The sequence below is a fragment of the Ctenocephalides felis genome, unplaced genomic scaffold (assembly GCF_003426905.1).
Source record: "Ctenocephalides felis isolate EL2017-DRISC unplaced genomic scaffold, ASM342690v1 CF-g0.4_SCAFFOLD_03572, whole genome shotgun sequence".
In the NCBI taxonomy this organism is placed as follows: domain Eukaryota; kingdom Metazoa; phylum Arthropoda; class Insecta; order Siphonaptera; family Pulicidae; genus Ctenocephalides; species Ctenocephalides felis.
The window spans coordinates 43,167,516-43,180,811 of NW_020539726.1; the positions used below are offsets into that span (position 1 = coordinate 43,167,516).

The following is a 13,296-nucleotide window of genomic DNA, read 5'->3' on the forward strand; positions in this document are numbered from 1 at the left end:
CGAAAGATATTGGTTGGGAATCGTGCTGATTAGTTTTTGGTAGAGATCGGCCGGGCCGTTTTCTTGTAATAAAGTTTTTAAAAAAAAAATTTCGACGATTTTTATGATTATTTTTTTGACGATAGATACCATAGTCTTCTAGATCATACTAAAATATTACGGCCCTACGACAACTGGTTCAGCTTTAAAAATTCGTCAAAGTTTGCAAAAATCAGTATTGTCTTTTTGGCATTTGTCAAAATTAGACTTTTGATCGACGTTTTCTCAAAAACGCCTAAACCGATTTTAGAAATTTAAAAGCCATTTGATGTATTTCGGTGAGGACTATCGTTTGTCAGTTTTGTGCAACGATCTGCCAAGCCGTTTCTTTGTAATTTGAAAAAAAGTGTTGAACTTTTCGTCCACATTTAAGCTCATCCTACCGAACCGATTTTGAAAAATCAAAAATTGTTCGAAAGATATCATTTGGGAATGATGCTGATTAATTTTTGGTGAAAATCTACCGAGCCGTTTTCTTGTAATTAACTGTTGAAAAAAAGTGTTAAATTTTCGTCCACATTTAAGCTCATCCTACCGAACCGATTTTGAAAAATCAAAAATTGTTCGAAAGATATCATTTGGGAATGATGCTGATTAATTTTTGGTGAAAATCTACCGAGCCGTTTTCTTGTAATTAAATGTTGAAAAAAAGTGTTAAATTTTCGTCCACATTTAAGCTCATCCTACCGAACCGATTTTGAAAAATCAAAAACTGTTCGAAAGATATTAGTTGGGAATGGTACTGATTAATTTTAGGTGAAAATCTACCGAGCCGTTTTCTTGTAATTAACTGTTAAAAAAAAAATTTAAGCCGTTTTTCATGGAACTTTTTTTGGCGATATACATTATGGTCTTATAGAACTTACTGCAATATTACGGCCTTACAACAAGTAGTTTAATTTTAAAAATTCGTCAAACTTTGCTAAAATTATTATCGTTTTTTTTTAAAGTAGGATTGATGAAGTATATTATTTACACTTTTTTTTTGATTAAGTCGATTATTTACACATATCGGGAAGTTCATGTAATTTGCCTCAAGGCTAAATACCAAACCAACTAGTTTTATTTTGTACAAAGTTAATAAAAATAAGTTATATTCAATTTAATTTTGAATTTTGAATTTGTTTACTGGATTTTTTTTCACATCAGGTAACACTAAACTCAATCATTTTCTGTAACAAATACCAGAAATTCGACGCATGGTAACACTAATAACGTTCAAAATACAAAATGTCCGCTAATGTCACTTTGAATCAGTTTGCAGCTTGCAAAAACAGTTTGTATATGAATTTTATAATGAACTGAATGAAATAAATTGTGCAATTGGTTATTTCAAGTGATAATATAAGTGAGGAAGTTATTAGTTGATCAGTATGTAAAGGTAAGAAGATATATTTAATAAAACTTTGTGTACCTTGTTATTGTAAATATAACCTTAAATTTGAACGTTGAATGAAAAAATGTTAATTCTGAAGTCTAAGAACGTTCTAAAAATTATCTGTATTAGTCACATATTTACATGTTCTCGATTAGCCTGAAAATATTCTGGCCAGCCTGAAAATATTCTTGACTAGTCTGAAAATAATTTGGATAGTCAGAAAATGTTCTAGATAGTCTAAAAACGTTCTGGGTAGTTTGAAAACCTTCTAGGTTCAAAAGTTTCAATATGGGGCATTTTATGTGACATATGCATATCTCACAGAATTCAAAATCTTATAGTATTTATTTAGAAAATTCTTAAAGGTTTTTGCATCGAATAAGAATAAGATGCTTATTTATCTATGGATAAGATTTTTGAACCGACATTGTGAACTATGTCTTTATAAAATAACCAAAGAATTTTATAACCAGTTGTGTAAGGTGTAACTGACAATTTGACTTAAGGCAAGTGTAAATGATAGATTTAATCAATGAGGCATCGAGGCATCAATGTACATATAAATTTATGAGTAATTATCCCATGCTGCTGTAGAGCAAATTATAATGTGACAAAGTATCATATATGCAGATCACATTTTTTCATCACATATTATTGAAAAGTTAATAAAGTCTACATTTAATATTGGAGCACTTGTCGTTGTCCTTCTTCGGGGCTTGTTCTATAATAAAAATATTAATAAAACACCATATATATTTATTTATAACAGTGCACAACATTTTTATTAGTATTTTTCCTTTTAATATTTATTTAGTATCTATTTTACGGCGATCTTGCAGAATTCGTTCGGATATTCGTTTTTTGAAGCCTTCCTCAAAGGTTCTTCATCGTATTTGTCGAAATTACTAAAAATGTAAAAAAAAATGGTAAAAGTAATATATATTTTATGAATTATAATTTGTAGACTATTTATGGTACAGTGGGCTAAATACATATATTGTAGACTTGTAAAAATTTCAAAATTTTATTTTGGCATTCGAAAGCCAAAATTTGAAAAATCATGATTTTCATAAATTCATATAAGTTTAATTTTTTATGAGAAAATTGAAAAATAACCCATACTTTTTTTGAAAATTACTTTAATCTTAAATATCCCAGAAAAAAGGATTTGGAAATTATAAAAATTTAAAAACTGATTTTATAAAAAATATCAAATTTTATAAAAGTTTTTTGTTTATGTAACGTAAGGGGGCGTTTTTAGGGAGAGGGGAGACTTGACAAAAAATTACCAAATATCACGTGGGGGTCTTGTAAGATATCACATGTATTTATATTCTACATGATTTTTAACTTCCCGTAGGGTAAGTTATTGTAATGGGCCGAAAATCGGAATTGAAAATTTTTACATTTCTCGACGTTTTGAAGGTTTCTGAACATTTTGGCATACCTCAGAAAAAATGGATGTGTGTGTGTATGTGTGTGTGTGTGTGTGTGTGTGTGTGTATGTATGTATGTATGGATACAAATTTCCAGTCACGTTTCCGGGCGAACGAATCAACCGATTTGAATGGTTCAAAAAACATTCGATTTCTATCGATAGGGAAAAGAGCTGATTAGTTTTTGGCAAAGGCAGGTCCAGCCGTTTCGAGGATACGGAGCAACGAGTGCAGAAAATAGAAATCGATTTTTTAAGAGAACGGGGTTTCCGATTTTAATGATCTAAAAAACATTCAATTAGTAATGATTGGGAGAAGTGTTTATCAGTTTTTGGCAAAGGCAGGCCCAGCCATTTCAAAGATACAAAGGTAAATATGTAAAAAATGGCAGTTTTTGAGAGAACTAAGCGTGCGATTTGAATGATTCAAAGAACTTTCTGCTTGTTTTAACAAAATAATTGATTTTGGAAAAAAAAAATTTTGTTCCATTTTTTTTTTTAATTTTTTGTATATCGAAAATAATTCAGATTTTATTTTTAAGTCTGACTATAGTTCTAATATACTTTAAACAAATAATTTCAACTTTGCAATTCAATTTATATAATTCTTATAAATATTAAACAATGTTACAATATTTATAATAATCTATTTGAAAACATTCAGTATTCCTCGAACATTTCGTTACGGTACGGGAAGTTCCAGCAATTTGTCTTAAGGCACGATGCCACCCACCCCACTAGTTTTTTTTTAAATTCATCCATCCAATAATCAAAAAAAATTAAAAAAATTAACATTTTTTCTCGTAATGTGAAAAAGATACACATTTTCTACGTGACATTTTTGCAAGTAATTTTCATATTTTATTTTTGAAAATATTATGTACTATCTTGTTATATAATGTACCATAAAATTTTCTTATACCAAGGGACTAATTACCGAATGTTACGGGTCTATCTTGGTATGAATTGCTAGTAACAAATTGTCAAAAAGTTATGTATTTGCTGTGCGATCAGGTGTATTACACATAAAACCTAACCTCCAAAATGCACAAATGTCGAATGACAATTTTATCATAAGTGCATCTTTCTGATGTCTCTTTGATAAGACATATGTGAAGTTAGGTTTTATGTGTTAAACGTCTGATCGCACAGCAAATACTTTGGTTTTAGAAAGTTTGTTACTACCAACTCATACGAAGATAGACCCGTAACATATCTTTGCCATTATACTTCTGTTCCGAGAATTGGCTCCAAATGAAGTAGTTGAGTTAGTTGGGATGGTATAATCAAAATTTAATCAAATTAAATCGGGCCAAATCCCTATACGTTGAGAAATTACTATTGAAATTTCTTTTCTATGTATAGTACAATGGGTTAAATATGTATCTAAATATCTAATTACCTGGCATCGTCGGCACCAGTCAGTTTGGGTTTATAACTGGGCTTTACCCTTCTCATTAGGACATTCTCCCAATCCAAGGAACGGAACCATTCGTGTGCTTTGATGTCTTTGGAACCATCTTTCATCATCCCGAACCTTAAACAAAATCCAACATTAACAGACAGAGTACAATCCATCCTTCATTTTTGCACTGCTTTTTTAACTATATCCCACATAAAACCTAAATTTCAATGACAACTTGCCAATAGGCCAAATTCTAACAGAATCTTGATAAACCTCAAAGTTTTCAAAGGCTATCATTTTCTACTTACCTTTTCGTCCGGTCCACCTGAAGTATATTGTACACCAAATCCTTGAGTGGTTTTGTAAAGTGTCCAGGAAAGTTAAACTTTCCATTAACAATCTTCTCGTACAACTTCATGGGATCGTTGGCAAAAAAGGGAGTATATCCCGCCGTCATCTCGAATATCAAAATACCAAACGTCCACCAATCCACAGACTTATTGTAACCCTGACTCAAAATCACCTCGGGAGCCAGATATTCAGGAGTACCTAAAAGGTAAGGACACATAAATATCAATACGACTTAAATATTTTATTATTAACTTCCCGAAGGAGAAGTTTATGTTTTCATCGAAAAATCCGGTTCGCTACTTTTATGTTTTCTCGACGTTTCAAGACATTCTGAATCGAATGAGACCAAATTTGGAAAAAGTATGTGTGTGTGTGTGTACTGATTTTTCTGCAATAAATCGACGTTTTCTCGAAAACGGCTAGACCGATTTCAAAAAGTTAAAAGCCATTCGATGTATCTCGATGAGGACTAGCGTTTCTGAATTTTGTGCAACGATCGTCCAAGCTGTTTCTTTATAAATAACAGAAAAGTGAAAAATTTTCCGTCCACGTTTTAGCCCGCAATTCTGAATCGATTTTGAAAATTCAAAAATCGTTCGAAAGATATTGGTTGAGAATGGGATTAGTTTTTGGTGAAGATCGCCCGGGCCGTTTTCTTGTAATAAAGTGTAAAAAAAATTTTTTCGACGATTTTTATAATTATTTTTTTGACGGCAGATACCATAGTCTTCTAGATCAGGGCTTCTTAAACTGTGAGACTATTGAAAAAGGGTCACAAAGATCTGATACGTTTCAATCATTATAAATAAAATTTTAAAATTAGTATACACACTACATACAAATATAAATACAGAAGTTTACATGCATAGGAATTTTCCTAATGATATCGATACACAACAATGGATTTGCAACGCATTTTCAATTGAAATGGAAGAAATTAATTTTTTAAACTTAGAAGTACAAGAAGAATTTGCCGAATTAACAAGTGATACTACTTTACGAATCAGATTTTCTAAAGTGCCTGTGCATTAATTTTGGATAGAAATCAAATCAGAATAGTTTATAGTTTATAGTTTACTACTACTAATATCCCCTACTATCCGAAATGGCAATGAACAAATTATTGCCATTTTGTACAACATATTTATGTGAATCAACCTTTTCCACATTAACTTACATAAAAACTAAATACCAAATTAACGTTGAAAATTTATTACGATCTGCACTAACTCAAATTGAGCCTAGATTCAATTATTTGTGTAAAAATAAACATTTACATCCGACACATTAATATTGTTTGATCTTAATAATATGTTTTCATTAAAAAAAATGTTACAAAAGTTTTTTTTTTTAATATAAATTTCATAATGTGAAAGAGGGAGTCGTTTAAAATTTCCTAAGCTTGAAGGGGGTCGCTATATGAAAACTTTTAAGAAGCCCCTGACAATTGGTTTAACTTTAAAAATTCGTCAAAGTTTGCAAAAATTGGTGTCGTTTTTTTGTCATTTGTCAAAATTAGACCTTTCACCGACGTTTTCTCAAAAACGCCTGAACCAATTTTAGAAATTTAAAAGCCATTTGATGTATCTCTATGAAGACTGTCGTTTGTCAGTTTTGTGTGACAATCTGCCGAGCCGTTTCTTTGTAATTTAGAAAAAAGTGTTAAACTTTTCGTCCACATTTAATCTCATACTGCTGAAACGATTTTATAAAATCAAAAACTGTTCGAAGGATAATAGTAGGGAATGATACTGATTAGTTTTAGGTGAAAATCTACCGAGCCGTTTTCTTGTAATTAACTGTTGAAAAAAAAATTAAGCCGATTTTTATGGACATTTTTTGGTGATATATATCATGGTCTTATAGAACTTACTGAAATATTACGGTCTTAAGACAAGTAGTTTAATTTTAAAAATTCATCAAAATTTGAGAAAATAAGTAGTTTTTTTGACGTTTGGTAAAATTAAAATTAGACGATTTACCTGGTATAACGGTAGAGAACTTGGTCTTAATTGACATACTAAACCAATAAAGTCATACGGAAACTGGTTCAATTATAAAAAATGTTGATTTGTGAAAATTTGCTTTTAGAAAATACTCCTAGTTAACGTGTTCGTTCGTTTTCAATCATGCGATAAATGCACTTGGAACACTTTTAATCACTCCTAAGTTAATTTATATTTTATTGATTAAGTCGAATATTTACACATATCGGGAAGTTCATGTAACTTGCCTCAAGGCAAAATACCAATACCAACTAGTTTTTTTTAAGTTACCGCAAAGTGTGTAGGTCCTGGCATCGTCCACTTTTTTGCAGAAACCGTAATCGGTGATCTTCAAATATCCGTCCTTGTCGATCAGTATGTTCTCGGGCTTGAGATCTCTGTAGATCAATCCTAAGTAATGCAGGTACTCGAAGGCCAGGCAAACTTGGGCTCCGTAGAATTTGGCGGTCTCTTCGTCGAATTTGCGGACGGTTCTGAGGTGGGTAAACATTTCACCTGGGGAAAAATAAATTGGGTAATTGGGTAATGGCAGTTTTGGATGGTGGGTGGTTTTTGGTGAGTGAACATTTCACCTGGAGAAAAAATAATCGACTAATTGGTAGGTAATGGACTTTTGGATCGTGGATGGTTTTTGGAGTTGTCAATGATAATTCATTAGTGCAAAATAAGTTTTGGATTGTTTGTGATTGTTAGTTCGTCAGTTCGTCAGTTTGTAGATGGTCCATTAGGGTTGTATAATAAATCTTTTAAGGGGGTATTCTAGTGTAGAAATTCAAAAAAATCGAATTTTTTCTTGTTTCATATTTTCAAAGTTCAACTATCTAAGAATATGGGTACGAGAAGGTTTGTAAAAATTTGAATTATTTTTGGAGATATAGGCATTTTACTGACCCGGTCTCCAAACGGGTTTGGCAAGGTCTAATTGGACAAAAGACATTAGGAAGTCATTAGACCAATTTATGACAGTTTATCGTCGGATGAATTATTAATTTGATGTATAGGTTCAGAAACTCAGAACAATAATGAATCTCTAAACTCGTTGATTTGGATTTTCGCGCCGAAACATATTCATTCCCGATCTCGGGTAATTGAAATAGCAACATTGATTGCTGTTTGCATATTCAATGAAGGTTTCTTTCCGATTTTGAAAACGATGACCCTTATGGTAATGCAAATTGGGTCAGAAACTCATTCATTTGCTGTAAGACGAGACGATGCCCGGATTGAACGATCTTAAATACGTACATCCAACGATTCAAAGGAGTCTAGAAAACTTCTCCATTGGAAGAGAGAAATGCAGAAAATAGTTTTTTTGAAGTAGAAGAAGGTTTGATTCGGCAATCAGGAATGGCAGATTAAATAAAATAAATATAACATATTATTAAAGTATAACGATTTCTTGAGTTCTACTTGAAATTTTCACTTGAAATGTTCGTAAAGTCTTGTTTATAGACCGATCTGTAGCCCGAACTAGGATTATCCCTAAATTCCAATTTTTACTATATTTAAAAAATTCGAGAAACTCAGAAAAAAACAGTAAAAAAGACACTTTTTTTAAACAGTCGCCAATTTGTAAAACAAAAATAATTTTACTATATTATGCTACTGAATCATACTGAATACTGTCAAAATATCATGTATTTGCTGTGCTGTCAGGCGTTTTACACATAAACTGCAACGTCACTCGTATGCTATGAAGCTGGGTCAGAAAGACCCTGTTATATAAGATTGTTTTTTTTGACATTTGTGCGGTTTCTGGATTAGGTTTTCTATCTGACAACCTGAGAAAAACGCCTGACTGCACAGAAACCAAGTGGCTGTTGTCACTATTTAGAACGAATTAGTATGGAAAGTTCTTCATAAAATAGCCTTGCCATAACATTGGTCTGTTTTAGACTTGTCTATGATTTAAGTTAGTTCTATGGTCTTGTATTATCCATAGTACCAGAACAATTTTATTTCTACAAGCTTTCTGATTTTGTCAGTTTTCTATTTTTACCTCCGTTGATGAATTGCATAGTGATGAACAGATAGACGTTGTCCTTAAAGAAAAACTCGAGACCAACAAGAAAATCGAACTTGACAGCATCCAGGATACGGATTTCAGACATTGTGTGTGCCACCTGCTTTGTCTTGACGATATTGGCCTTTTCCATCAACTTCATGGCGTATGCTACTCCTGGTTTTGCTTTGTGCTTAACCTGGATAAAAAAAGAGTAAGGTTCACACGAGATTGAAGTAAAACTTATTTGCTACTGTATAAGATGACATTTAAGTAAAAATAAATGCATCATATAACAATTTTGAATAATATTTATCAGTAATATGGTAATACTCGTGATGCACACATTTATTAGTGTCAATAACCCAGACACAATTATTAGTGTAATATTTAAAATCAATAATGTAATTCAAGTCATACTTCAAATATGACATTATCGGTTTGTCATTGTAATTAGCATTTAGAAATGAACCCTCATTAGAGAAATGAATAATTGCTGATTAATAAATTGTATAATATTCGTTCGCACAGTGGATTATGTTAAACAATGCCTAAACAAATATTGTTTTCGCAACTTCATTCGTCATGTAATAATTGTGTTTGAAGAACTTCATGTAATTAAAATTAACATACATTTATTGACTGATGGTATTTTTTTTTTACTTTTTTGTTGGCGATATAATCTTTTCTTTGAGCAGCTGTAATATCTGTCTCGCCTAAAAAATATTTTCCATTTTAAAAACTTCCAAGATTTATAGAAACGACGAATAATATAGAAATAATTTCTAAGGAACAGGGTAAAATATTCTTCTGATTCAGGCATTTTTATTAAATCAAGATTTGTACTACGATGTAACCTTAAAATGTTTATTTATCTATGCCGATTTTCTTGTTGATATCGGTACGCATACAACGTCGATGCCGGTACGCATACAACGACAGATCTCTATCCATATACAGGACGACTAATCACAATCTACTCGTATAGAAATGATATCATCGAGACCGAATGACGAATCATAGGCACTCGACTTTTATCTTATCTTATCTGCCGTAATGCACTTCCGTTGCAAAAGAAGTTTTACTTTAATAAAATTGTTTAAACATTATCGCGTTCTTGAACTTGGTTACTATCATCTTCAACTACAACTAAACTGCTTATCATAGGCCTATAATATTTTAAGGACTTATTTTTGACTATCAACTTTATCACCAGGGAAAGTTTTATCGAAATCCCAGACAAGTAAAATTGAGGTTCTCCTTGTTAGTCAATATTATCAATTTAGACTCACTAATATAACTCTGCCGAAGGCGCCTGCGCCCAAAGTCCGGAGCAGTATGAAGTCGTCCAACTTTGCATTTTCTACAAACTCTTTATTATATCTGGAATGGAAAACTAGATGAAATATAATGATCATGAATGGCAGTTTGGATACTGGAATGGATCACATGAGGGACAATTAGAAATAATTATTTATGAGTTTGATAGAGATTTTTGGTTTGTTTTGGACTATAGAATATGGACTGTGAAAAGAAAGACTGTGGTTGAAGGTGGTTGATATCAAATTATGTAAGTTGTTAGAGCAAGTGAATATTGTTTAACAATTTAAGGAGTCTTGAAGAGTAGTTGTTGACTTCTAGCCTTTTTACATCATCTTTAAAGAAATGTTCTTAAATCAGCAGAAAGAATTTCTCAACATTCTGGACCAACTTTAGCATTTAGCAAAATTACTCAATGGCATCAGCAGCTTTCAATTACAATTGCTAGATTCTAAATACAAGAAAAACTGGCGTTTGCACTTCTTTTTTAACTTCCCGAAGAAGAAGTTCATGTTTACCTAAAAAAATCCGATTCGCTAATTTTATATTTTCTTGACGTTTCAAGCCTTTCTGAATCGAATGAGATCAAAATTGGAAAAAGTATGTGCGTGTGTGTGAACAGATTCTTTGCCGTAAATCGACGTTTTCTTAAAAAATGGCTGGACCAATTTCAAAATTTTAAAAGTTATTCGATGTATCTCGTTGAGGACTATGGTTTGTCAGTTTCGTGCGACGATCGGTCGAGACGTTTTTTTTTATAAATAGAAGAAATTGAAAAATGTTTCGTCCATGTTTTAGCCCGCAATTCTGAACCGATTATGAAAATTCAAAAACCGTTCGATAGATATTGGTTGGGAATCGTGCTGATTAGTTTTTGGTGAAGATCGGCCTGGCCGTTTTCATGTAATAAAGTGATAAATTTTTATTACTATTTTTTTGACGGTAGATACCATAGTCTTATAGATCATACTTAAATTTAGACGTTTAATTTTAAAAAAATCGTCAAAGTTTGCAATAATTGGTATCGTTTTTTTGGCATTTGTTAAAATTAGACCTTTCATAGACCAATTCACAAAAACGCCTGAACCGATTTCAGAAATTTAAAAACCATTTGATGTGTTGCAATGAGTTGCAACAATTTTGTCCGCATTTAAGCTCAAACTACTGAATCGATTTTAAAAAATCAAAAACTGTTCGAAAGATATTAGTTGGGAATGATACTGATTAGTTTTAGGTGAAAATCTACCGAGCCGTTTTATCATAATTAACTGTTGAAAAAAAATTAAGCCGATTAATATAGGACTTTTTTTGGCGATATATATCATGGTCTTATAGAACTTACTGAATTATTACGGTCTTACGACAAGTAGTTTAATTTTAAAAATTCATCAAAGTTTGAGAAAATGAGTAGTTTTTTAACGTTTGTTAAAATTAAAATTAGACTATTTATTTGGAATAACGATAGAGTACTTAGTCTTAATGAACATACTAAACCATTAAAGTCCTACGGAAACTGGTTCAAATATAAAAATTGTTGATTTTTGAAAATTTGCTTTTAGAAAATACTCCGAGTTAACGTGTTCGTTCGTTTTCAATTATGTGTAATGAATTCACTCGGAATACTTTTAATCACTCATAATTTAATTTATTTTTTATTGATTAAGTCGATTATTTACACATTTCGGGAAGTTCATGTAACTTGCCTCAAGGCAAAATACCAATACCAACTAGTTGAAGAAGGAAAATCTGTCCTTTACAATATGATCAATTAATTAATTTTATTACCTATGTTCGAATTTGACTTTGGCCTTTCTCAAATACAAATCGTAATCATTGAAATGTTTGATCAGGCGCGGCTCACCCATCTACTGCTTACAAATCATATTATTTATTAATTCAACATTTAATTGTTTAAATTATATCATTAATATTTGTTTAAATAAATATATACACTTGTCAGTCAATTCAAAAATTAAATGTCAACGATAGTGTCTTGTCTAAAATATAATAAATAACGGAAATGTAATATAATTTATACTAAAAAAGGGAATTTTATATGAGATAAATTAAATTAGTAAATAATCCATCTCTATTGTAGGTATAATTTTTGTAAAAAAGTTTTAATGAAATTTGTTGAATTTTAAGGACTAGTGGTGCATGGCATCGTGCCTTAAGGCAAACTGCTAGAACTTAAGGCAAACTGCTGGAAACTGTAATGAAATATTCAAGGAGTATTAAATGATTTCAAATATATTATTATAAATACTGTAACTTTCATTATTCGTATTTTATAGACGAAATATAAGAGCTTATGAATTGGACGACGGCGTTTAATAGGTTCACATGAAAAGTAAATAAACAAAACTGGATCAAGCGGAGTTAGAATGAAGGAGCTTATCTCATATTTATGAGAATTGTATAAACCGAATAGCAAAGTTATATTTATTTGAAGAATATAAGAGAGTTTCAGAATTTTAGCTAGAATTAAAATTAAAATTCGAATAACTTTTTGATACTTAAAAAAATTGGAAATTGAATTTTTTTTTTGAAATATTAGGAAAATTCGTTTCTTCACAAGCAACATGTTTTTTAATCATTCGAATCAGAGGAATTGTTCTCTCAGAAACTTCGTCATTTTTTACACTTTTAGTTACTTATCTCCGAAACGGCAGGACCTGCTTTTGCTAAAAACTAATCACCAAGTCTTGTCATCACTACGAATTGAATGTTTTTTTAATCATTCTAATTGGATGCTCCATTCTCTCAAAAACTCGATCTCTATTTTCTCTACTCTGCTTCACATCTCCAAAACAACTGGACCTGCCTTCACCGAAAACTAATCAGCACGTCTCCTTATCAATAGGAATCGAATGTTTTTTGAATCATTCAAATCGATTGAGTAGTGCGCCCGAAAACGTGGACGAATAACATACATCCATTTTTTCTAAGGTATGCCAAAATGTTCAGAAACCTCTGAAACGTAAAGATATTCATTTTCGATTTTTGGACGATTACAATAACTTACCTTACGGGATGTTAATAAAAATACATATGGGATGAGATATTTCACTCGATGACATGCTGAATGGGATATTTCACTCGATGATGCATCTAGATGTAGCTGATCAATCAATCACGAATGCTGTTACAAAATCTCCTTTTTTTAAAATTACAATTTACATTTTTTTAAACTTTATACATATGTATATATATTATATTCATATAAATTAATATAATTTAAATTCAAATAAATTAATATTATTCAAATTCAAATTCAAATAACCGCCATATTTTTTAGTTAATATTTCCTCCAACAGCTAGCGCCACTGAACATGTCGTTCATGTGCCAAACTTTTTAGG

The 13,296-nt window shown here is 31.2% G+C and overlaps 1 protein-coding gene across 1 annotated transcript; it reads right to left on the reverse strand.

Moving 5' to 3' along the window:
* Positions 1 to 2,234: 2,234 nt before the first annotated feature.
* LOC113388549 (cAMP-dependent protein kinase catalytic subunit beta-like) lies at positions 2,235 to 11,801 on the reverse strand. Its single transcript, XM_026625920.1, has 7 exons — positions 11,722 to 11,801; positions 9,909 to 9,999; positions 8,614 to 8,815; positions 6,885 to 7,109; positions 4,566 to 4,806; positions 4,255 to 4,389; positions 2,235 to 2,322 (listed from the first exon to the last, which is right to left on the reverse strand). The coding sequence occupies exons 1-7, from the start codon at positions 11,799 to 11,801 to the stop codon at positions 2,235 to 2,237; spliced, it is 1,062 nt and encodes a 353-aa protein (XP_026481705.1).
* Between the last annotated feature and the right edge of the window lie 1,495 nt (positions 11,802 to 13,296).